Genomic DNA, 25,885 nt, shown 5'->3' on the forward strand with positions numbered 1-25,885 from the left:
CCCGCCCCCGCCTCCGCCCCCGCCGCTGAGCACTTCCGGTTCAACTTGCTGGAGGCCGGGGCGTGGCGCCCGCCGAGACTGAGCCGGTGTGGTTAGTCTGTGGCTTCCTCCTGTTACCCCTAACCAGTTACCCCTAACAGAGTTTCTCAGCGTCCGAAAAGGTACTGCTGACTTAATTACAAAGTTACCTCAGGTCGCTGTTTTATACATTTTATTTTAATTTCTAGTCTACTCGGGGCTTAAGAGCAAGGATCCTCAAGTCACTACCCCGGAGCCAGAGACTGACCGGACACCCTGCCATCCCAATTCTTAGCTGTTCAGAGAAGCAGCCAAGTCCCCAAGCGTCCCTGGAGGAAAGTTTCACCCAGAGTACAAGGTCTCTTCAGCAGTTAGTCCCGTGGCCTTTTGAGAAGTTGCTTTATTTTCCCAACTGTAGAGATGAAGTCCTGAGACTCCTGGCTGAGTCCCAATTGGACCACTTTGGTGGCCTTTTGGCTTGCATGCAGATTTAACGCTTTGAAAGAAGAAATAGGAAAAAAGGAAAATTTACTTGCCACCTGAATATAGAAAATAGAAGTACAGTACAGAAATATCTTTAAATTTTCTATTTTGAGTGTGTTGTGGACCCTTCTTGCCATTTGATTCCGTTTCTAGCAACTGGATTCCACCAACTGGATTCAACCAGTCCTCGATAGAAAATACTTGGGAAAAAAGTTACGTTGTGGCTGATGTGTATACTATGTAGTTAGGCCTAGGATAGTTGCCTCTGTACAGACTTTTCTTGTCATTACTCCGTAAATAATAGAGTGTAACTATTTAACATTTGCATTATATTAGGTAGTATAAGTAATCTAAAGATGATTTAAAGTATATGGAGGATAAATTATATGCAAGTACTACGCCATTTTTGTAAGAGATTTGAGCATCTACTGATTTTGGTATCTGGGTCATGGAGCCAATCCACCAAAAGGAGAGACAACTGTAGTACTTCATTTTGCATAATGTTTGGTGTCCTTTGAGCACAGAGTGAAAAAAATCAGGATCCTGACAGTTTGCTCTTAGTGGCTATTTATCTTGCTACAAATCATTTTTGTAGAAAGGAGAGGATTTCTAGTCCCATTTCGATTTTGAAATGCCATAATTCTAATTTTCATTTATCAGATTTAACTTTACCCTTCTGTGATAGGAAAATCTAGCTGTCTTCAGTTCAATTCTTTTTACTTAATCCTTGAAATCTGTATCTTTTTAAAACTTTTTTTAAAAAGCAAACTCATACTTTGTTTAATGTGACCATATGCAGAACATTTAAAGTAGGATTGATTTTGAAAAAACCATTGGAACAAAATTATAAAGCATTGAAAGAGAAATATAAATTAACTATATCCAGTGATTGATATTCCCTGTGGGTATATTTATGACGGATAGACCTGCTGTATGGACGTTGGCCTTATGTGTTTAACAGAAATGAGCTAGATTCACAAAATTGTAAGACAGCACTATGAGACAGGTTTGAATTAGTACAATCAAATCTTAACCTCTTGACAAGTTCTCACATGAGGCAGTGCTGCAAGTGAATGTGTATTTAGATTCCAAGACCAAGGACAACTTCAAATATCTTAATTACTCTAAGAATATGATACCAATTATCAAATGATTTGAGTTAACTGATGTCTTCTTCCTCTTCACTTAACCAAAGCCTTGCATCCTTTTATAATAAAAATGGGAAATAAAGCCTTACTTCTGGGGTCAGAGCTCAAAGCAACACACTCAGAAATAGAAACATTTTTTTCAAAGACTTTATTTCTATCTTAAAAATTAATGATTTCTGTATCTCACTCTAATGCACATAACGGGGGCGGGGACTTTGTCCCTAAGTCCTGAAGTAAAATTGACATTCTAGAAAGATAATTCTTGTATATAGTCCAATATATTCCTGCCCCACATCTGCATACATGCAAGCACACACACCCTCTGTACTCTTTCGAAAGGCGTGAATTATGTCTCATGTTTCTTCTAAGAGTTCCCAGAAATTGTTTCACTCAATTAAAAGGATCTAGTATGTTTAGAACTCGAATTTTTTAGAGTTGGAGGATGTTAGAACTTTAATTCAACCTACTAATTTTGCAGATAAACTACTGAAGTTAAAAGAAATTAAGATTTGAAATTCATGAGCCTGTAATACTGATATATATATGAATAGAATATGATAAATTCAACATGATTTTGTTGACGTACTCAAAGATTTATGATCAAGGATCTGATATATTTACCGATAATAATGAAATATTCTGAATAGCTTAAATACCCAACAGTGGAGACTGATTAAATTATGGTAAATCTATACGATGAAACAGTTCTTGGTCATTTAAAAGCTCTTTATAACTAGAAGACTAAATACCAAACTCTTAGGGGAAATATATTTATAGGACAATTTTACTAAGTAACACAAAGAACAAAATACAATTTTTGTAATTTAAAATTTTTTTTAAATTATACGTTAATAAAGATGTGGATATATCTATTAATTTACCAAATATCTCTTATTAATTTTCTTAGAAATATATTGAGTTTTAAGTTGACCATGCCTTGACTTATTGTTCACATGGCTATGAATGTATATTTTTACAATTCCCTTCCCCCAATCATGTTTTTCATATTTTAGAAGACTATTTGATGATGGGGGAAAAGGTAAATATAAAATGACAAAAACAAGTATCAAAGTAGCATTCATAGCATACAAAACAACCCTAATTTTATATATACAAAATGAATTGTACATACTATACATATAATCATGTACATATTGGAAGGCTATAAACCGAAATGTTAACAATGGTTATCTCTGTATATTAGAATTACTAATATACTATACTAGAGGTAATTAAGATATATAAATATACATTCTTTATACTCTTCTGAATGTTTCCAGCTTTCTATAATAAATCATAATGTATGTGATGAGGGCCCTGGGGAGAAGGGAGACATCAGGGTGGTTTTAATGACATGCTTTGTAAGGACTTTTGTGAAGAGCTGGGGATGACCCTATAATCTGTTTTCATCTTTGCTCTGTATTATTCTTATATCACTGTGTTATGTTGTTTATTTACTCCATTTATATGGATTTGAAGTCTTTTTTCTTATAGTACTATTATACAATGGCAATGTCTTTTTATGAATTCTTAAGAAAAGTTAACAAGAGCAATGTCATTTAAAGTTTGTATTGAATACCATTTTAAGAAAAGGAATAGAATTTAATGAATGAATTAATTAAGGAATAGAAATAAATGAATTTAAAAAGATATGGACATTAAACTCATGAGAGTTTTGGTATACCCTTTGCCTCAATGTGTGGGTTTATTTTCTCAAATACAAAACTTCATATATAATCAAACTGTTTTTTTAAAAAGTCATGAAACCACCCATGAATGCAAATGCTATCTATTCTTACATTTAGTTGATATCTTTAGCACTTCATTATTCTAATTGTTATAATATCAATGAGGAAATGCATGGGATGGTGTCTAAACTATGAAGCGCTATTGAATTATTATTTCTATGAATAAAGAAAGCTTGATGAGGAAATCACTATTAAAGCAAGAGTAAAAACTAAGACTAAGCTAAATTCTAACTTTCAATATGAAACTGTTGTTTAACATTTCTAGCTCCATTTTTCTTCCTATTTCCTGTGTTCTTTATTGTGCTACACTGAAGCTCACCATAGATAGCTCATGTTACATGGTTACATGGTATCCCCCATGGTCAGGTATTTAGTCCTGAGAGGGTAGTAGCAAGCCAGAACTATTTCTCAAAAGGATGATATTTATCAATAGAAGAGAGTGGGCTTTTTTTTTTTTTTTTTAAATCAAAACCCTAGGAGTATTGCCATGACATTAAAACAAACAAACAAACCAACCTGCTTCCATTGCATGTCCCAGGTCATATGACTCAAGAATGGCTTGCATGGGAGCTGTAGGGTCCATTCGAAACTATGAGTTGGTCAGTAAATTACTCAAACTAGAACCTTCAAATAGAGTATATCTTTCCTCTTGAATCCAAAATGACCCATGTGTCTCTTTCTCAGTGGTAGAGTGTACAAGATGAAGGAACTTGCTCTTCACCTTGGTGCAAATATTGTGACTCTTAGAAACTTCACTATTGTGACAGGCTCATGAATGTTTTAAGGGTTTATCTTCCATCCTCTGTCATGTATGTATTTTACCAAGGCATGGAGAGTATTTACTACTTCCTACACATGGAATCAAATACCTCAAAGGAAAAAAGGACTAAAACTTTTATTATATACTCATAGACTCCTATATTTTTTCCTTCTAGCATATATCAAATATAATTAACAGTTGTCTAATTAGTTGAATATTTTTTCTTTGTATAGAATGTAAACTCCACAAAGACTGGAACCCTGTTTGTCCTGTGCAGTGCTATGTTCCTGTACCTTGCCTTGCATTAGTGGCCTCTCAGTTAATACTTAAATGAATTGATAGATGGATGAAAGGAAAGGATGGGGAAAAACTAGGAAAGGAGAGAAAAGCCAACATGTAGTATAGGTGTAATAAAGAAGCATTAGTGGAAGTCATCTAGGAATTTAGGGGCCTAATCATGAGCAAACTTGAGGCCATATTTTTGCAGCTGAAATTTTTCTGAAAGGTTGCAGGGAGCCACTGAACAGGTTTATGCTTCTCTGTTGAAATTCCACTCATTCTTCATGTATGCTCTCATTACTTTATACTTTGTTTCATTATACATACATACATAAATGAGCACACACATCTATATACATACACACTTTTGAATTTAATCACATAATAAAATGAAAGAATCCATTTCACTCTTTGTTTTCCTAACACCTGGCATACTACCTGAACATAGGAAGCCCTTTAGCATTTGTCAAATGAATAAATAAAGGTCCAATTAAAATGCCACCTCTACCATGAAGCCTTCTTCGACCAGCCCAGCCGGAAATGCTCTCCTACATTATTGAACTCCACTGTAGTCTGTGTAGTCTTTGCTTAGCACTTTTCAAATAGATTTTTTATAGTTATTTATGTAAATTTTTACTAAGTTGGAAGGGGTTGTCATCTTCATTTTTGTATCCCAGCAACAGTATAATTTCTTATGTGAGAAACACATTAAGTATACATTTATTGAATGGAAAAGAAGATATTTACTCTTTCAATGTTAAAGTTACAGATAGCAGGGAATTATACAATGAGTATCATAATTATTAAAGTTTATTATTCAGTTGTTTTAATTTCCATAGATATATTTTATTCTGTAATTTGAAGTAATTTTCACAAATTGGATGTGCATGGTACAGAAAAACTTTTGGAAAAAGTTATAAATCATGCAAGTCTTTTTTAAAACCATTTTTAATTGAGATATTCACATACTATAAAATGTACCCTTTTAAAGTATATAATTTAGTTGTTTAAAATGTTATACAACTATCACCACTATCTAATTCCAGGACATTTTAATCACCCCCCACTGAATCTGGTTCTGATACTAGCTTTGTCATTCCAGATTCTGTTGTATGTTTTTTTCTTTCCTTTTAGCATGCCTTATAATCTTTTGTTGAAAATTGGACATAATATATAGGATAATAGAAAATGAGGTAAATAGGTCTTTAGTGAAGGGTTTTATTTTTATCTGGTTAGGACCTTGGCTGTGTGTAATGTTTGCTATAGCTGCAGGTGCCACAGGATTCAGTTTCTTCAGGTGTACTTGTATTTTTTTCTTCCGTTTCTTAGATTTTCCTAAAAATTCCTTCTTAAATAGAAACTGTAACTTGTTACTCTTTCACTTGTAATTCACTGGTATTATACTGGAGCTCCTGTTGATACAGTGGTATTGCAGGAAAAGAATTGTTTAATAATTTTATGATTAACTCTGAGTTAGTGGGCTTGAGTCCTTGGACTGTGATCTTCAGAAGTGCTTCTTGGCTCTCTTCTCCTTTTAGATGAGATAAGGAGGATAGATGGGTGAGAGATGGGCTGGAATTGTCTAATTGCCCTTCTCTTGGTTCCAGTAACATCATCTCACTTGGAGCATTGACCCTTAGTACAGAGAATGTTTTAGGTGTATTTCAAAATGGTTACTTAACCCATACTCTGCCTAAAATGGGAGAGTATTTTTGCGGGGGGCGGGGGGTCATCACTGTGAGCACCTAGAGGGGTTCCTTGAGGTAAATCCCATAAAAGTGTTTGGGTTTCCCTAAGATTGGGCCCCCAAGGAGTTTCTCAAACTTGAGCTAGTCCACACTCGGCCTCCAGGAATTCAAAATTATCGCTTCAGTGTTTGTAACAATTTAAGGTTCTAGCATCTTTTGCTCCAAATAAGCAGATTTTAGCTGTGATCATCTGTATTTGCCTTTCTCTCAAATTTCTGGGTGACAGTTTGCTTTGTGATCTTAATTCCATAAAGGGCCTAAGAAAAGTCTTTTATTTCAGTTCATTTACCTTTTGGCTTGTAAGGATGAGAGTGAAGACTTTCAAGTTCTTTACATGTTCTAGCTAAAACCAGAAGTCTTCCAAACTTTTATTATAAAGGGCTAAATAAGACATATTTTAGACTTTGTGGGTTATATGTTCTCTATTTTGATGACTCAGCTCTACTTTTGTAGCATGAAAACAGCCATAAGTATTACAAAAATGAATGGGAATCTCTATATTGTGTTTCTATTATTTCATTTATTTCTGCTCTAATTTTTCCTTTTTTCTTCCTTCTGCTTACTTTGGGTTTAGTTTTATTTACTTTTTCTAGTTTCTTAAGGTGGAAGAATAGATTATGGATTTGGGATCTTCTTTTTTATACAAGTATGTACAGTTATACATTTCCCTCTAAGCACTGTTTTGGCTGAATCCCATAAGTTATGGTATGTTGTGTTTTTATTTTCATTCATCTCAAGGTATTTTCTACTTTCCCTTGTGATATTTTGACATATTTGTTATTTGAGAGTATGCTGTTTAATTTCCACATATTTGTGAATTTTCCAAATTTCTCTGTTATTTATATCTTATTTTATTATTTTAGTCAGAAAACATTTTTTATGATTTCAATAGTTTTAACTTTATTGAGGCCTCTTTTATGGCATAATATATGGCCTATTCTGAAGAATGTTCCATGTGCTGTTGAGAAGAATATGTATTCTGCTGTTGTTAGGTTGAGTGTTCTATAGATGTTCAGTTGCTTTATAGTGAGCAAGTCTTCTATTTCCTTGTTGATCTTTCTAACTTTTTTCATTATTGAAAGTGGGATATTGAATTCTCCAACTATTATTATTGTTGAGTTGTCAATTTCTCTTTCAATTCTGTCAGTTTAACCTCATATTTTGGGGCTTTATTCATAGGTATATATATTTATAATTGTTATAACTTCTTTATGAATCAATCCTTTTATCATTGTAAAATATCCTTTTTTGTCTCTAGTAGCAAATTTTGTCTTAAAGTCTATGATTTTCTGATATTAGTGTATAGCCACTCCATTTCTCTTTTGGATACAATTTGTGTGTTGCATCTTTTCCCCATCCTTTTCTTTACAAGCTATTTATGTCTTTGAATCTAAAGTATGTGTCTTTTTAAAAACATAAAATTTATTCTTCCAATCTCCAACTTTTAATTAAAGATATTAATCTACTTCATTTAATATAATTACTGACATGGAATGATTTATATCTACATTTTGCTATTTTTTCTATATGCCTTACATTTTTTTATTCTTTTATCCATCCATTACTGCCTTTTTATTGTATTAAATATCTTTTAGTACTACATCATTTTAATTACTTTATCATTTCTTTTAAGTTTTTTTTTTTTTTTTAATTTTCAGTTTTATTTCAGTGCTTGTTTTTTGGTATGTTTTTTATTGGGTTCCCTAGGGATTACAATTAAAATCTAACATTAACAATCTAGTTCAAAATAAAAACAACTTAATTACAATAGTATGCAAAAACTTCGGTCTCATATATCTCCATTCCATCCTTCCCTATTTGTGCTGTTACATTCATACATATTATATCTTTATATATAGTCTATGCCCATCGACACTACTTATAATAATTTTTATGCAGTTATTTTAAAAATCAGGAGATATAATAAAGTTTTTAACTAAAAAAAATATGTTTATACTGCTTCTTACATTTACCTATTTAGTTACTTTTACTAGTGCTCTTTATTTCTTCATGTGAATTTGAGTTACTGTCTAGTGTCCTTTCATTTCAGCCTCAAGAATTCCCTTTAATATTTCTTGTATGGCAGGTTTGCCTGTGACAAATTCTCTCAGTTTTTTATCTGAGAATGTCTTTTTTTATTCCTTCATTTTGAAGGGTAGTTTTACTGGATGTAGAATTCTCGGTTGATAATCTATTTCTTTCAGTATTTTAGATATGTCATCCCATTGTGTCTAACCTCTATGTTTTTTGATAAAAAAATTGGTTTTTAATTTTATTGAGATTCTATTGTATATAATGAGATGCTTCTCTTTTGCTGCCTTCCAGTTTTTCTGTGTTCTTTTGACAATTTGATTATAATATGTCTAGTTGTGGTTCTCTTTGAATTTATCCAACTTGAAGTTTTGTTAAGATTCTTGCATGTATCAATAATTTTCATCAAATTTGAGAAGTTTTGCAGTCAGTATTTCTTCAAATATTCTATCTTCATGTTTCTCTCTTTTTCTTCTAAATCACTCTTTAGTAATGCTTAATATGCTTAGAATTTTAAATTTCATTATTACATTTTTTATTTTTAGAAGATATTTTACAAATATGCAACATTTCTTTTTAGAGTTACCTGTTTCTCTCAGATACTTTCAGGGTCATCTTTTTATTTGTTTAAATAGAATAACCATTGTTATTTTATAATCTATATATAATATTTCCAATATCTGAAGTCTTTGCATATCTATTTCATTAAATGTTGTTTTAGTCATTTCATTACTGTTTCCTTGTGTGCTTATTATCCCTGAAAAAAATACATTTTGGGGGTGATTCTTTAAAGCCTAGGATAAAGATTTCCTTCCTCATGGAAGGATTTACTTTTTGCTTCTTCCAGGTGCCTGAATATGATGAACCTTTAAAAAAATCTGCCTTAGGGCTATCCCTTGGCTTCAAGTTCTTGGGATATTTTTCCTTTACTCTCTCAGCCTCTCACGTTCCAGTGTGCCACAAGCAGGAGTGAGAGAGGTAGGGGTGCATTTATATATGCTTCATCCATATTTCTAATTAGTATGTTTCTTTGAGTTCCTAATTGATTCCTCATTTTGGGTTGGCTCCAGGCCTTGACATCTGTTTCTGTTGCCCGTGAGGCTGCCCACACCAAAAGACATTTACTTGGATCAGTAAATGTCCTCAGGACAAACATGACTCACGACTTCTGATGTTCCACTTAGCTCTCTGGGTTTCTCTTCCCCTTAGATTTTTGACCTGTTTATTTCTAGTCTCTTGACAGCTCTTTAGTGCTTTGAGGAGATTTTTAAAACTTTAACATTTTAGTTGTTTTCTACTGGAAGATTAGATTGAATAATCTAGCCTACCACATCAGAAATAGAAGTCTGCAAAGTTTCTTTAAGGATAAACCTATAATAATACTATCTGAAATCTTCTCTTATTATATGTCATAAGAGACAAAGATTAGCATAGGAAGTTAGAAAGACATTTTTTAGATTTTTGAATTAATCACCAAAAAGTCTTTCACTTACAAGTATCTGTTGAACCACTTGCTGTTTTACAGAAGACTGGGTGTTGGAAGGGTACAAAGTTTTAACAGTACAAATATTTTTATTAGGCATTTTTTTTTATTCCAGTAATTCTCAAATTGTAATGCCTCTTTAAATTACTTTTTACATTTACAGGCACAATTATGCTATCTAGCCTCCTTAAAATCTCAAGGTCCTGGGCCTGCTCTTAAGATAAAGGGATCTGTGGTATAGAGTTGTATAATTATATTTATTTAAATGGGTTACTTTATTTAAAGAGTGGATTATTTAAAAGTATTAATTAATTATTAAGCAATATTTAAATAAGAAATTTATTTATTGTTGCTTTAAGATAGCTATAAACCAAGTTTTTTTCAAGTTTTATTTTTGCATTATGTATAAGGAATCAACTTTTTTTGTTAAGTGTTTTTGGAGTAACATTGGTTAATACAATTATATAATTTTCAGGTATACATTACAATTTGACATCTGTATCTTCTATTGTGTGTTTACCACTCAAAGTCCAGTTTCCTTCAGTTACCATATATTTGATCCCCTTTACCCACTTCACCCTTCCCCTACTCCCTTATATTTGATCCCCTTTAACCATCTACCTACCCCCTAGTCCATGTCCATGAGTCTCTGTTTGTTTGTCCTGTTCATTTGTGGCTTTTAGGTTTATATGCCACATATAAGTGATATCATGTGATTTTCAACTTTTTCTGTCTGGCTTAGTTTGCTTAGCATGATTATCTCAAAGTCCATCCATGTTGTCTCAAATGGCAGTATTTCATCTCTTCTTATGGCTGAGTAATATTCCATTGTATATATGTACCCTCACTTCTTTAGCCAATCATCTATTATAGGACACTTCAGTTGCTTCCACATCCTGGCCACTGTGAATAATGATGCTATGAACATTGGTATGCAAATATCTTTTTGGATATGAGCTTTTCAAGCCTTTAGGGTAAATACCCAGTAGAGGGATTGCTAGATCATGTGGTAGATCAATTCTTAATTTTTTGAGGAACCTCCATACTATTTTCCATAGTGGCTGTACCAATTTGCAGTCCCACTAGCAATATATAAGGGTTCCTTTTTTTCCACATCCTCTCCAACATTTGTTATTACTTGTTCTGTTGATTATAGCTATTTTAACAGGTGTGAGATGGTATCTCATTGTAGTTTTGATTTGCATTTCCCTAATAGCTAGCGATGTTGAGCATCTTTTCAAATATAGAAATCAACTTTTTACATGTTTTTAACTGACCTTACATCTTATAGACAGAAGTAATGTTTTGATTTCTTTGCTGATCTTTACCCTCTTGTATGTTTGCCAAGTTTATGAAGTCCTGTTGTCATTCAGCAGAATGGTTCATTTGAAGTGTACATGAAAAAGAAACTTGGCATAAAGCCACAAATCATTAGTGGATGGATTTTCAACTTTAAGAAAGAAAGATGTTTAACTCTAGGAAACCTCAACATATACCACATTAAGACAGCAGGGATTTCTATCTATAATTCACACAAAGCCATTACCAAAGTGTCTTTTTATTAATTAGATATAATTCACCAATCACAAATTAAACACAAGTTGATTTTTGTGTGTGCATTATGACAGCATATTTTATTTGCAGAAAAGATGTTTCATTCTTAACATATGGGATTATGCAAAAATCTTGGGCAAAAATTAATGTTTCTTTGCTGTATAATTTAATAAATATAAGCAATGATTTAGCAACTGCAGAGTTTTTTACACAAGTAACCATTTATTAGCTATCAATGACATATTATAAGAAGGAATAGTAATTCATTTATATTCTTAAAATGTGTTTAAATATTTCATTAAAGGTATAACGAACGAATCATTGTAAAGGAAACTGAAATGTAGGCTTCTGAGATTCTTATTCTCTTATTTCATTTTAGGCTGAACGAGAAAAATTATCAATATATGCAATGTTATTGGATGTTTTTAATTACATCGTCTCATTAATTCACTAAAATGATTATTTTATAGAAATCTAATTCATACGAGATGTATTATAAGATAGATTTCAAAGACATTCTTAACATTCTATTTGCTGTTTTATAAAAGCCTATATTTTCACCATACTAAATTATATTATGCAGTTGTGGTTTCTTAGTGTTATAAAAAATGTAGTGAGGCTTAGCTGTCCTATGGTGGCTTGGTGAAAATGACATCAAGGAAATGGTGTCAACATAGTTCTCAAATGAATGAGAGAAAAGGAACAGAAAGAAAACTTCTCACGAGACAATAGAATATTTTTGAATTATAGTTTACTGAAAAAATGTCATAATTTCTATAGTTTAGTTATAATAATCAGGAATTATAAATATTTAATACGGTATGATTTTTCAAAAACTTCCTTTTGTTATTCACTTGATAGCAAAGAAATGAATATTGATATAAATACATAAGCTATTGTGTTCATGTGTATCTTATATTTTTAATATAAGATTGAAAAGCTGGCTTTCAGCTCCTTTTAATGCACAAAATAGTCTTAATGAATTCTAACAAAATCATACAGTCCAATGAGTATATTTGCTTGAAAACTTTCCTGTACTTCATAAACTCTAGACAAAATGACTTTATGTTGAGCAAATTTAATCCTGTGCTAATCAATATGTTCTTTATATGAAAGATTAAATTAAATATAAAAATGTATTTCAATTAAGATGGTTTTATATTCTATATCAAATTTTTTGACAAGATTTAATTTTGACCAAGAGTATTACTGTCCACATTACACTTCAGGACCCCCTAGTAGTCCACATTCATTTGTAGCTGTGTCAGAGTAAGTTAGATTTCTCATTGCCTTTGATAGCATACATTTGAGCCAACAGACCCTACCCCAATAATAGCACCAACTAATATAAGCTATCTTTTAATCATTTTTAACCATATTTTACATTGTTAAAATCTTTGTGTAAGTGCATGAGACATTGCCAACTCAATACTACTAACATTAAGAAAAGATTGGCTCTTTATGACTGGCTTTAACAGCTGACAGTGCTCTTCATTTCAACAAGAAAAACATTTCATAAATATGTATTTTCTTTCAGGAAAAATGAGTGAAGCCATTTTAGAAATTAATTTTGTATTCTCTTTAAACAGTAAAAAATAATTAGTTGTCTAGAGAGAGTCAGTTCAACTAGTGATAAATCTAAATTGTAGAATTAATTTTAATGTGATTTTATATAATTTAAGTACTCTAGTTCGTAGCTAGAACTATTAAATAATATATTTACCTTGATGCAATAAAAAGGTGAGGTTCATTTATGGTTAGTAGCATCCACCTTTACACAATGTATTTGATGAAGTATTTTAATGGAACAAACATTTATTTGGTATCTCCAAATACATGGCATGTCCAAAGAGGTGACAAAGATGACCAAAGCGTAGACCTAGTCCCAAGAAACTTATTTTATAAAGCAGATGTAACTTGTTTAAACAAACTATATTTCAGGCTTTTATTTCAGAAATTATATTTGGAACAATCCAAACTGCCCCCTGACACTTTTGTGGCTATGTAAGAAAGGCCTTTTCATTTTTAATTATAAACAACAATTAGAACTCAATTCTATACATTTTAAGTCATTTGTTTTTTGAGAAGAGTTACTTGTATGTTATTAGCAGCCAAATGTAGATTTAAAATTAAGATGGTTTTTAAAAAAAAATCTAGGATTTTATAAGCAAGCTCTCAGTCCATTCCTGTATATTTGATTTTTAAGACAAGAACTTTTAATAGAATATTAATTTTCTATCCTAGGATATTTCAAGCTTTCAAGAACTGATAGAGGAGAAAATTTCAAAACAATTTACATTATTCTAGATAGCTATTTCCTTATAGATATGACGTTGGAAACCATGAATTATCTGGATAGGGAAAACTGGTTCTCTTGAATTCTTAAATTTTTCCCTTTTCTAATAGCATTTAGATGGACTCTGCTACAATACAAATGCTGGAACTGACAAGCTCCAAGTAGTATTTTGAAGCATCATTTGTGTGTATGTGTGTATTTTAAGATCACTCATACAGGAAATAAGTCTATTTCATGCCACTGGCCTTCACTCTTCTACACTTAAATATGGAGAGAGAATGGAAACGGAAATTGGAGTTGAAAGTGTTTCTTTCTACATTCTATTTCTTTAATATTTCTTTTTGTTTCTAAAGTTTCCATACAAAACAGGCTATGCAAATACAAAACTGACAAAAGCACAAAGTAAAAGCATGGGAACATTTAATGAACTGTTTTAAATAATAATCTTTATTTTTTCAAGTATTTGACCAAATAATTTAGTGGTGGTTATTGGATCATCACATACATTAGGTTTCCAAATTCATGTATTAATTCAGCAGATATTTGTTGAGTACCTGCTATGTTCCAGCCACCATTCTAGGGACTGGAGAAATATTTAAATGGAACATAAAACAATGCTGGGGACATAGTTCTTTGGAGCACAGAGTCTTTTCAGTTTTCTCACCTCAAAGTTTCTTCATTACTCTATTAGATATTCTCTACCTTTTTTCACATTGATTTGGTTTATTTGTATCCATTTTCCCTTGTTAGGATCTAACATAATTTTGTAGACAACATATAGTTGGGTCTTGTCTTTTTATTCATTCTGATGGCCTCTGTCTTTTAGTTACATTTAGACCATTGACTTTTAAAGTGATTATTGATATAGTTAGATTGATATCTACCATGTTTGTTATTGTTATTGTTTTCTAGTCATTGTTCTTGTTCTTTGCTTTTTCTTTTTGGTCTTTTTTTGTCTTCTCTGGTTTTAATGGAACATTTTATATAATTCGATTTTCTCTTCTCTCTTACCATATTTTGCTAGGGCTGCCATAACAAAATGCCGCAGACTTGGAAACTTAACAGAAATTTATTTTCTCACATTTGGAGGCTAGATCAAGGTGTTGGCAGGTTTGGTTTTGTTCTGAGGCCTCTCTCCTTGGCTTGCAGATGGCTGTCTTCTCGCTGTGTCCTTACGTGGCCTTTTCTCTGTACATGCATATCCTGTGTCTCTGTTTATTTTTCAAGCTGGTATCTCTTTGTATGTCTAGATTTTCTCTTCTTAAAAGAACAACAGTCAGATTGAATTACCTCCTACCCTAACAGCCTCATTTTAACTTAATCCCCTCTTTAAAGGCCTTACCTTCAAATACAGTCACATTCTGAGGTACTAGGGGTTAGGAATTCAACATATGAATCTGAATGGGGCATGGGACACAATTCAGCCCATAACAGGTATCAATTATACTTTTTTTAAAACTTTGTTCTAATGGCTTTATTAGATTTTACAATATACAGTTACAGCTAATCCAGGTTCAATTCTTCTCTCCTGTTCCTTGTAAAATTGATGTTATTCATTTCACTTATCCATAACTATCGATATTATTGTTTTTAACAAATTGTTATCTGTTATCTCAATTAGGAATTAGAGAAACAAATTTTGTTATTTTATTCTCATTAATTATTATCTAAGGATCATACTTCTTTATGTAGATCTGAGTTTCTGACCTATATCATTTTTCTTCTCTTTGATTTGACAAATTACCTTAATATCTGTTTATCTGAGAAAGTCTTTATTTCTCCTTCATTTCTGAAGGATAATTTCACCGGACACAGAATTCTAGGTCGGTGGTATTTTCTTTCAACACCCTAAACATGTAATTTCACTCTCTTCTTGCTTCATGGTTTCTAAAGAGTAGTCAAATGGAATCCTATCTTTGCTTCTCTATAGGTAAGGTGAGTTTTTTTCCCTCTGGCTTTCAAGATTTTCTCTTTGTCTTTGATTTGCTGAAGTTTGAATATGTTATACCAAGGTGTAGATTGTGTGTGTGTGTGTGTGTGTGTGTGTGCGCGCGCGCGCACGCGCAGGCACGCGCGCTTGCATTTATCCTGGCTAGTGTTCTCTAAACTTCCTAGGTCTGTGATTTGGTGTCTCCATTAATATTGGAAAATTTTCAACCATCATTTTTTCAAACCTTGCTTATTCCCTTTTCCTCTTTCTCCTCTTCCTGATAGTCCCATGATGTGTATACTATTCCTTTTGTAGTTGTCTCACAGATTCAACATAACGTTCTAGTATTTTGAAATGTTCAAAAAATACTTTTTCTCAAGAATAAAGGAAAATCAAAAGCTAGATTTAGGAACCTTGGTTCTACCTCATTTGTTTTTCCATTTACTGATTCATTCAACATGTATTTTTATTAAATGCCTTCTTATGTCACCTCTCTAAGTATCTTCATTTCATAACATGGCCTTGTATGCATTAAGCTCCTTAAGTATTTCCTAGCAGTGACAACTTCATGCAGTGACAACTGCATGGAGTATTTAGCACAATACCTAACTTAATACATGTTAATTACTCTCATTTGCCACATAGTTTGAAGTGAAAAATACAGATCATAGAAAGTATTATCCCTTTAGTATTTAACAATACACATGAAATATATTTTTCTGCTCTTAATTGTTTAGATTATAAAAGCAACAACTGCCAATGGTACATATAAAATCAAATAAATTAGCACAGAAAATTTTAAATTAAAAGTAAAATCCCCTGCTACAACATGGATAAATCTTGAACACATTGTGCTAAGTGAAAGAAGCCAGCTACAAAGGACTACATATTATGTGATTTCATTTATATCAAATATGTCCAAAGTACAGAAATCTGTATAGATGGAAAGTAGATTAGTGGTTGCCTAGGATTGGGGAAGAGATAAGGGGGGTTAGAGGGTGATAGCTAAAGGGTACAAGGTTTCCTTTTAAGGTGATGAAATGTTCTAAAATTGTGGTGATGGTTGCACAACTCTGTAAGTATACTAAAATCCATTGATTTATATTCTTAAAAGGGTGAATTATATGGCATGTGAATTATATTTCAGTAAAGGTATATATTTTTAAAAAGTTGCATTTCTATATACTAAAATGAGTTATAAGAAAAGAAATAAAACAACCTCATTTATAATAGCATCAAAAAAGTACTTAAGAATTTAATGAGGGAGGTGAAAGATCTGTACACTGAAAACTATGACACTGATGAAAGGAATTAAAGAATATGCAAATAAATAGAAAGCTATCCCATGCTCAGCTATCCCATGCTCATGGATTGGAAGAATTAATATTGTCAAATTGCCAGTACTGCCCCAAATTAAGCTACAGATTCACTGAAATCCCTATCAAGATTCTACTGATATTTTTTACAGAAATAGAAAAAACAATTATAAAATTTGTGTGGAACCACAAAAGACACTGAATAGCCAAGCAATCCTGAGAAAGAAAGCCAGAGGCATCGTATTTCCTGATTTCAAACTATACTACAAAGCTAAATTACAAAGTAACCAAAAAAATCTGATACTGGTATAAAAACAGACAGAACAAGGGAACAGAATCAAGGGCCAAGAAATAAAACCATGCATATATGGTTAACTAATATTTGACCAAGCAGTCAACAATACTCTATGGAGAAAAGATATAGTCTCTTTAATAAATGGTGTTGTGAAAACTGGATATTCACATGCAAAAGAATGAAACTGGACTCCTGTGTTATACCAATTACAAAAATTAACTGTACATGGATTAAAGACAAATGTAAAATCTGAAACCATTAAACTCCTAGAAGAAAGCATGAGAACAAAGCTCCTAGACATTGGTCTTGGCAATGATTTTCTGGATATGAAATAGAAAGCAACAAAAAGCAAAAATAAACAAGTAGGACTCCATAAGCAAAAGAAATGATCAACAAAATGAACAGGCAACCTATGGAATGAGAAAAAAATATTTGCAAACCATATATCTGATAAGAGGTTAATATATAAAGAACTTATACAGTTCAATAGCAAAAAGCAAACAATTCAATTTTTAAAAAAGGGAAAAAGGACCTAGACTTTTTTTCAAAAGATGTTCAACCGATACATGAAAAGGTGTTCAACTTCACCAATTATCAAGAAAATGCAAACCAAAACCTCACTGAAATATCATCTCTAACCTGTTATAATGGCTGTTATCAAAAAGACAAGAGATAAGTACTGACAGGATGTGGAGGAAAGGTACTTTTGTGCACTGTTGGTAGAAATGTAAATTAATACAGCCACTGTGGAAAACAGTATTGAGGTTCCTCAAAAAATTAAAAACAGAACTCCCATATGATCCAGTAAAATCTACTTCTAGGTACACATCTAAAGGAAATGAAATCACTGTCTTGAAGAGATATTTGCACCCCTTTGTTCATTGCAGCATTCTTTATGATAGCCAAGATATGGAAACAACCTAAGCATCTATTGATATATGAATAAAGGAAATGTTACACAGTCACACACACACTGGAATATTATTCAGATACAAAAAAGAAAGAAATTCTGCCATTAATGGCAACATGGATGGACTTTGAGAGCATTATGCTAAGTGAAATAAGTCAGAGAAAGAAAAATATTGTATTATCTCACTTATATGTGGGATCTGAAAACATCAAACTCAGAAACAACAGTGCTTGACAAGGGTGGGGAAATGGATGAAGGTGGCCAAAGGGTACAGACTTAGAGTTATAAACATGGTGAGTATAGTTAATACTGTATTGTATATTTGAAAGTAGCTAAGAGAGTAGATTTTAAAAGTTCTCACCATACAAAAACAAAAATGTAACTATGTGAGATGACAGATGTTAACCTTATCGTGGTAATCAATTTATAGTATATACATATATAAAATCATTACATCGTATACCTTAAACTTACACAATGTTATATGTCATATAGCTCAATAAAGCTATAAAAATATATAAAAATGTACACAAAACAAACAAAAGTAAAATCTGCCAATTTATATTCCAGTTCCATTCCCAGGCCCACTTCTCATAAGTATCCATTTTAGTTGCTCTGGGGATTTAGTTGTTCTTGATGTTTTTAACTTTAGATGGTATCTGTTGACCCTCTGGGGAAATGCTTTCTCGTATATACAACTTCCATCCCTGGCTCTTCTTCTTGATATATTTTAATGTTTTTATTTCATGCCATTTCTCCCTCTCTTCTTTTCCCTCTCCATACATATAACACACACATATAAAAAAATCTGAAAAGATTCATGTACTTCAAAATGTTGAAAGCATTTATCTCTGGGTAGAGAGTTGTAGATAATTATTTTCCTTTTGTTTCTCTGTATTTTCTAATTTTTCAATACTGATTAGATATTGTGTAATTAAGCAATTAAATTGAAATATTAAGGATATTGATGGAAATATTTTAAAGATTATTTTTAATACTTGCCTTCCTTATTAGATAGAATTCTTAGCGTATTTCTTTTCTTGATGATGTTGATTATGCAGATCCCTACCTCCAGGCTAAGTGTCCTGCTGACCTCTATACAACTTCCAAAGTGATTTTTCAAATACACAAAAATGATCATGTCAATTCTGTGCTTATCAGCTTTCAGTTACTCTTTATCACCCACTAAAGAAAAATCCAGATTCTTGCTCATAACACAGAAGGCTTCAATAGCCTCACCCAGCCTACCATTACTGGACTTAATGTTAGATCCTATGCTAAGATTGCAAAGAGGAATAAAAAGTGGATCTTATAACTTTGAGGTAAAAACAGGTTGTGAACTGGTGCTGCTGCTCAGTATCTGTAATGGTCTAGTTAGAGCAAAAGCAGGATTCACCATGGCATTTCAGACTCTTGGGTAATTATGTCCGATAAACAAACCTATTTCGATTAAAATAAGAAAGCCTAGAATTTCCCCAGGAAGAGGACATGGGCATCAAAAAACGAGCCTTGAAAAATAATAGTGGGATGAGGAGAAGGCTCTGCTGATATATTTGGAGGTGGAGTGACGAATAATTGTATATATAAAATTGTGTGTCGGAGGGGGAGGAGGTTTGAGTCTGTGGAGGCTTTTTATGCAACAACACCATCTCTTACACATCTATTTTATTTAGCCCTCAAAACAACTCTGTGAGATCTTATTAGTATCCTCAATTCACAGATCAGGAACAAGACACAAAGAGATGAAATCGCTGATTTAAAATTACACAGGAAATTCAGACTTCCCCTTGTCTCCAGATTCTATGATTATCATGGATAAAACATCAGGGTTTACTCTCTGATCCAAGAACAAGGGAGTGGACAGGAGTGAGATTGCAGGTTCTGGAGCTAGTCTCTTCTTAGGTCACTGTGAAGCAGCCTCTTGGAGCTACTCGTGTTTCTTATTGTGAAAACAAAAACAAAAACAAAAACATAAACAAAAAAACCGAGAGATTATTACTATGTTGACCTTGTACCTGGCAATGTGCTAAATGCTTTACATATATTATTGCATTTAATCCTCAGCAACTTTATGAGGTATCTGCTTTATTTTTCTCCATTGACTAGATGAGGAAAATGGGGCTTTAGATAAGTGGCTTAACCCAAAGTCACACAATGAGTTAGTGGCAGAGCTGGGACTAGAACCCAGGTCACTTTCGTGACAGAGCCCACATTCTTCTGTTGAGCTTTACAATCCAGTGCATGCCTTCCTCTAAGAGAATAGTTAGACGATTTTTTTTTAATGTAGGATAGCTTTTTATAGATTTTTGAGTGTCATACATCAGCTTATTAGAAGGTGCTTCCTCTTACCTCTTTGGCTCAAAGCCATATTGATTAAATGAAAGGGTATGATGACAACTTGTTTTTTCTGTGATTCTCCTCATTTCCTCAACCTATTTTCTTAATGTTCTAATATCATCAAGCATTGCAATTGTTTAAAGTCAGCTTGTTATTTAGCCTTAGTATAAAATCCTAGAAAATGAGTAAATGGATCAGTGGAGTAGAAGCAACACCAAAATTAGAATCCGAAAACCTGATTTCCAGTCTTGATTCTGCTCCTTTTTATCTGTGTGTTCTTGATCAAGGCTTTTCAATTTTTTAAAGGTGTCTAATTTTCTTAACTTTAAATTGTCAATAAGAGTTTCCCCTGTGCCCCCTCCCCGCCATCACAGAACACATGGGAGATTAAACTGATCAGTTTAGTCAGAAATTCAGTAAAAACAAAACAAAACAAAACAAAACAACCCCAGACACCGGTATTCTGAAATTTTTTCACTTATAAATCAACTTCAGAGAAAACCCTTAGAGTACTATGTAAGAATATTTTAAGAATTTCATTGATTTATCTCAGGACAATCAAGCCCATCTGATACCATTTTTTGATCTGCAGTTTTCGATTTGCAATGGAAGATAGTTTTTCTTTAAATAATGGTAAATGTACAAATCTCTTTATGTAAAAAGCAGATATTTAAGATATACTCAGAGGTAGTGACTCTTGAATACCTTTTTCTTCCCTTTTAGTTCATGGATTATAATTATGTCAGTTAAGTAGATGTATATTCTTTAGTAATTATGAAAGCTCCAATTGCTGATTTCCCCAGCAGTGCAAATCTTGAGAAGAAGCTGTGGATAGTTTCCTTCCTCAGTCTTCCCCACAGTTCTTTATTTTATGGTTCTAAAGAGTACCCATGTTTGTTGCAGCTGCAGATTATAGCTGGAATCACCTTGACCTTGGCCAGAACCAAAGTTTAGTGAAATAGAGCTGACCTCTAACTTCTGAATGCCAGAGCCAGCACAACATTCACAACATTCACCTTTCCCCTTCAGTCCTTTTGCCCCTACATCTCAATATTTTCCTCCCAACTCTGACTTTCTCCTACTTTTCCTGGGCTGGGAGGATTCCTTTACATTTTGGCCGGGAAATCTAGGTTCGGTGGCCATTGGTGTGGATGCAGTAGCTGTGAGTGATGATGATGTCGCTCACAGGGAATAAATGTAAAAGAGAAGAATGCCATCAATAGGACAATGCCCTGCATGAAAGACATCATTTATCATGTCAGCTTTAATGTACTACCCCAGATTTTCTTGTTGATATTTGAAATGTTTTTATTAGCTAAATATATAATTATACACATAAATTAAATCTGACATTTACCATGTAATCAAATGGCTTAGATCTTTGAAAAGAATGGGTGGATATACCTGATCTTCGAGTAGGAGGAGTCTTCCTAAACATGTCACCCAAGACAGAAAACATAAAGAAAAAAGTTTGAAAGACAAAAGTTAAAATTAGAAAAGTAAAATAAGAAAAAGAAAGACATGATAATTCATATGACATATAATAAATATTCCTAACATATAAATAGCCCATATATCAATAAGCAAATTATAAACAATCCAATAACTGTCCAAGGAACATGTTGAGTATTATTGTTCAAAAGGGAAATATTTTTTAAAAGAGGGAAATGTATTGTTGTTTAGTTATTATTATTAAAGTGTATTTAATTAGTAACTAAAATAAAAATGTTATAAGAAAACATATAAAGACATGGAGGAGAAATTGTAGAGCATTTATTGTTACAATTCAAATTAATGGAGCTGATGGTCCAGCTAGATGAAACTGTGTGGATTCTGCTCTCAGTGGCATCAATTGTTTCTCAAATTAATGATATTATAATAGAAAATACACAAGCAAAGAAGTCAAAGAGTAACTAGAACTGAAGCAATGTGTAATCCAACTTATTATACCTTATGGAAGGTCTGGGGACAAGTTTGGGAGAGGTCTGGGACATAGATTATAATATGAAATTACAAGGGAATGGTCTTGGGTTGTCAGTAAAATGTAAGAAACTCCTTGGGAGCTGCAGTCCTATTCTCCTGCTAATGAATATGTGGTTAGTACAAATAATGAATGTTTTGTGGATTCATATTGCCTTACCTGTTCTACAGAGCATTCAGTGTGCTTGGATGAAATTTATGGATTTGGCAACTATAGAGGGAATTGTCCTGGAGTGGTGGCTCTTGAAAACTAGTTTAAGATTTTAGTAATGTTATCAGCCTGCAACTTGGATTCTTTTTCCTTTATTTTTCTTTTCTCTTTTGCTGTGACCAAGAAGGGTTGAGCCCTCCCAAAGGAGTTAAAAAAGATAGAATAGAGAGTTTACAGAACATCTGAGATGTTAATGCAAATGAGTAGTCAAAACAATGCAATTTTAAATAATAATTCTTTACCAAATTGTCAAATATATATGTATACATACATACATACATACATATATTTAATGTTAATACTAAGTATTATCAGATACTGTTGATTACTACCAAAATCTACCCCACCTCAACTTCTTCCTTACCGGCAGAATCCCCATGTTTACTCTAGGGTAAAATATAGATTGGTTTAAGGCTTAGCTATAAACTCTTTCTGGTAGTTCCATTCTCTTTATCAGTGACTGGTTTAAAAGAGGGCATATCACCCATTTGCAATGAAAGACACCCAAGGAAAGTCTGCTGTTGGGCTTCTGGAAAGATTTTCTCATTCTGCGAAGGAGACATCAGCAGATATGATCCTTTATTACCTCTGGTTATGGTTTTGCTGGGATGTTCATCCCAGAACTGCTTCGACTATTTCATAACTCTGTGAACAAAGCAGAGAGAAGAAGAATGACATTATTGAACCATTGAGTCAAGCAGTCTTGAAAAGTGTTCTACCATTGGTCCTTTGTTAAATGAGATAGTTTCATTATTAACCAATCTCCTGGGTTTTCTGTTCCTATTAGCTGAATGCAATTTTATGTACTGTATGTACATAAGAATTTTAGTTCACTGCCGATAGAGAATAAATGGGCTTATTATTTTCAGAGGGAAATTTGATCAAAGATTTTGATCTAGAAAAGTCACTTGAGTAAGTAATAATTGTATATTAACTTTGAATTTATATCTAGTAATCATACTTATAATAAACATGGTAAAAACTAAATTTCCAAAAGTAAGGTTTAATAAATAGATTTTAGAATATTCAACAGTGCCATACTCTTTTTCACCAAATTAAAAATTTCAAGACCAAGTAACTCTTTCATTGTGGCTGTAATAATTGTATGTGCATGTAAGAAAAGCTATTACCACAAAGGAAATATGGTTTTAGTTGATCATAAATATATTTTCCATTTATTCATCAACATTTTTTGAGTGTTAACAATGTGCCAAGCATTCTACTAGATGCTGTAGACACAGTGGGTCAATGAAAAGTAAGTCACGGGACTCATAGGAATTAAGTTCTTGAGAGGAAGGCAATAAACAAGTAGATAAAGAAATAAAAAAGGTACCTTTGATTTCCTAACAAAGGAAAACAATAGAGTTGTGTGATGGGGTGTAAATAGGTTGGTGGTTTAGGGTGAACTTAGGGTAGTTGAGATGGGACACGATGCATGAAGAGCTATCCATGCAAAAAGTGAGGATAAGACTGATTAAGGAGGTAGAACAGCAAACACAAAAGTTCTACTGTGGAAAAGAACTCAGCATGCTATAGAAGCAGAAATGATGCCAGTGTGGTTGGCGCAGTGATGGAAGGGGAGAGTGGTACCAAATGGAGTTGGAGGAGTAAACAGGATCACATTCGTGTGTAAAGGCTTGTAAGCTGCAGAAGTTGTGATTTTATTCTAAGAGCCACAAGAAGCCAATAAATTATTTTAAGCTGGAATGTAATGTGATGCTACTAGCACTTACTATTTGCTTGTGTAGACTGGATTGTAGTAGAAGCAGGCAGATCAGTTTAGAATCTATTGTCAGACATGGCAATAATGGCAGTAATTTGGAGAAAAATGGACCGAATCAAGATATATTTTGGAGGTAGAATGAATGAGTTTTTCTAATGGACTGCATGCTGGTGATGTGGTAATAAGAGAAATAGCCAAACAATTATAAACCTCAAAATAGAAGTTATGTAAGTCTAGAGTTCAGGGATAAAGTCTAAGCTAGACATTGTATCCAGAAGGTGGTGCAAAACATTGATTTACTTTCCCCACTGAGTCACCCCACTGAGATCAATTTTTGTTTTCCTCGTTGTACCCCCAGGCCTTTTCCTATTACTCTTTTTCTCAAGGCCCCTGATCTATCCTAGAGAGGCCGAGTCACATTCTTCAGATTCTGTGTATCACTGGTCCTTGGGATGCTTTGTGAAAAATTTTTTTAAGAGAAATGAACCTTTCTTTTAGCAAAACTCTGATGCATTATTGTGTTAACAGTTGACAAGAGGGAAAAGAAAGAAAGGCCAACAATGAGGAAAATGGCTTCCTTAAGTATAATACTCATACAAAAAGAATATGGGGAAATGAACACACTCATGCACTGCTGGAGGAAGTATAAATTCTTATTAACCTTTCTGAAGGGCTATTTGGTACAGAGATCAAAAGTCATAAAATGTGCTTAGCTTTTTATCCATAAATTCAATTTTTGAATTTTTTCATGTAGAAATCATCATGTAGGCATGAAAAGGTTTAGTTAGAGGATGTTAATGGCAGTATTCCTTATAATAATGAAAATAGGAAACAATAAATATTTAACAATAGAGAACACTGTATGGATTGCCGAAACAATTAAGTGTTCTGTCATTAACTTGTAATTGTTGAATGTTAACATATATGTTAACATATTACTGAGTAAAGAACGTTACAAAATGGTGTGTATATTGTGATTACATTACAACGACAAAAAGACTTGAAAGTTTTTACACCAAAATATTAAGTGGTATTGGTATGGTGATCCTTCTTTCTTTCCCTCTTTTCCTCCCCTCCTACCTCCCTTTCTTCCTCAATTCCTTCTTTATTTCTCTTTCTTTCTTATTTTCTACAATACACATACGATTTTTTAAAACCCTAAGAAAGAAGTAGCTGCTACTTGAATGACATATTGCAAATTGACAGATTTGGGAGCTCTATTAAGATGATGATATGATTATTAGCAATCATGATTAATATCCAATAAAGAACTGGCAATGCAAAGAAAGAAATAGACATTCATATTTAGCAAATAATTGTCTTACCTAATGTTTCCTCTGAAAACATTTGTTGACATATGACATTTTCAATCTCAAATGATTAAAAATGGACATCGAGACTGAGTCAAGGTCTCACTTAGAGTTAGATGTGACTATGGTCCTTGTGCAATGAGAATGAAGGAGAACAACATCCAGATGTGGATGTCTTGGGAGTTCAGTGGAGACTGTATGTGGATGTTGCTTATCCTCTTAATGCAAGAGAATCCAAAATAAATAGTCTTAAAAAGTTTTCCTCAGAGCAAAGCTAGTTACTTCAGAGTCTTTCCTTCCACTAATCTCTCTGATTGTAGAAGCT

The 25,885-nt window shown here is 32.9% G+C and overlaps 1 protein-coding gene across 1 annotated transcript in view; it reads right to left on the reverse strand.

Annotated features, from left to right (window-relative positions):
- PTAR1 (protein prenyltransferase alpha subunit repeat containing 1) overlaps window positions 1–3,980 on the reverse strand; it is a 50,714-nt gene extending 46,734 nt beyond the window's left edge. The window contains exons 1-2 of the mRNA XM_025051398.1: window positions 3,914–3,980; window positions 432–514 (exon numbers count right to left, since the gene is read on the reverse strand). Of these exons, the coding sequence (XP_024907166.1) occupies window positions 432–514; window positions 3,914–3,980 (150 nt within the window). The remainder of the gene's footprint in view (window positions 1–431; window positions 515–3,913) is intronic.
- Between the last annotated feature and the right edge of the window lie 21,905 nt (window positions 3,981–25,885).

This window comes from Pteropus alecto, unplaced genomic scaffold (assembly GCF_000325575.1).
Source record: "Pteropus alecto unplaced genomic scaffold, ASM32557v1 scaffold95, whole genome shotgun sequence".
NCBI classification, from domain to species: Eukaryota; Metazoa; Chordata; class Mammalia; order Chiroptera; family Pteropodidae; genus Pteropus; species Pteropus alecto.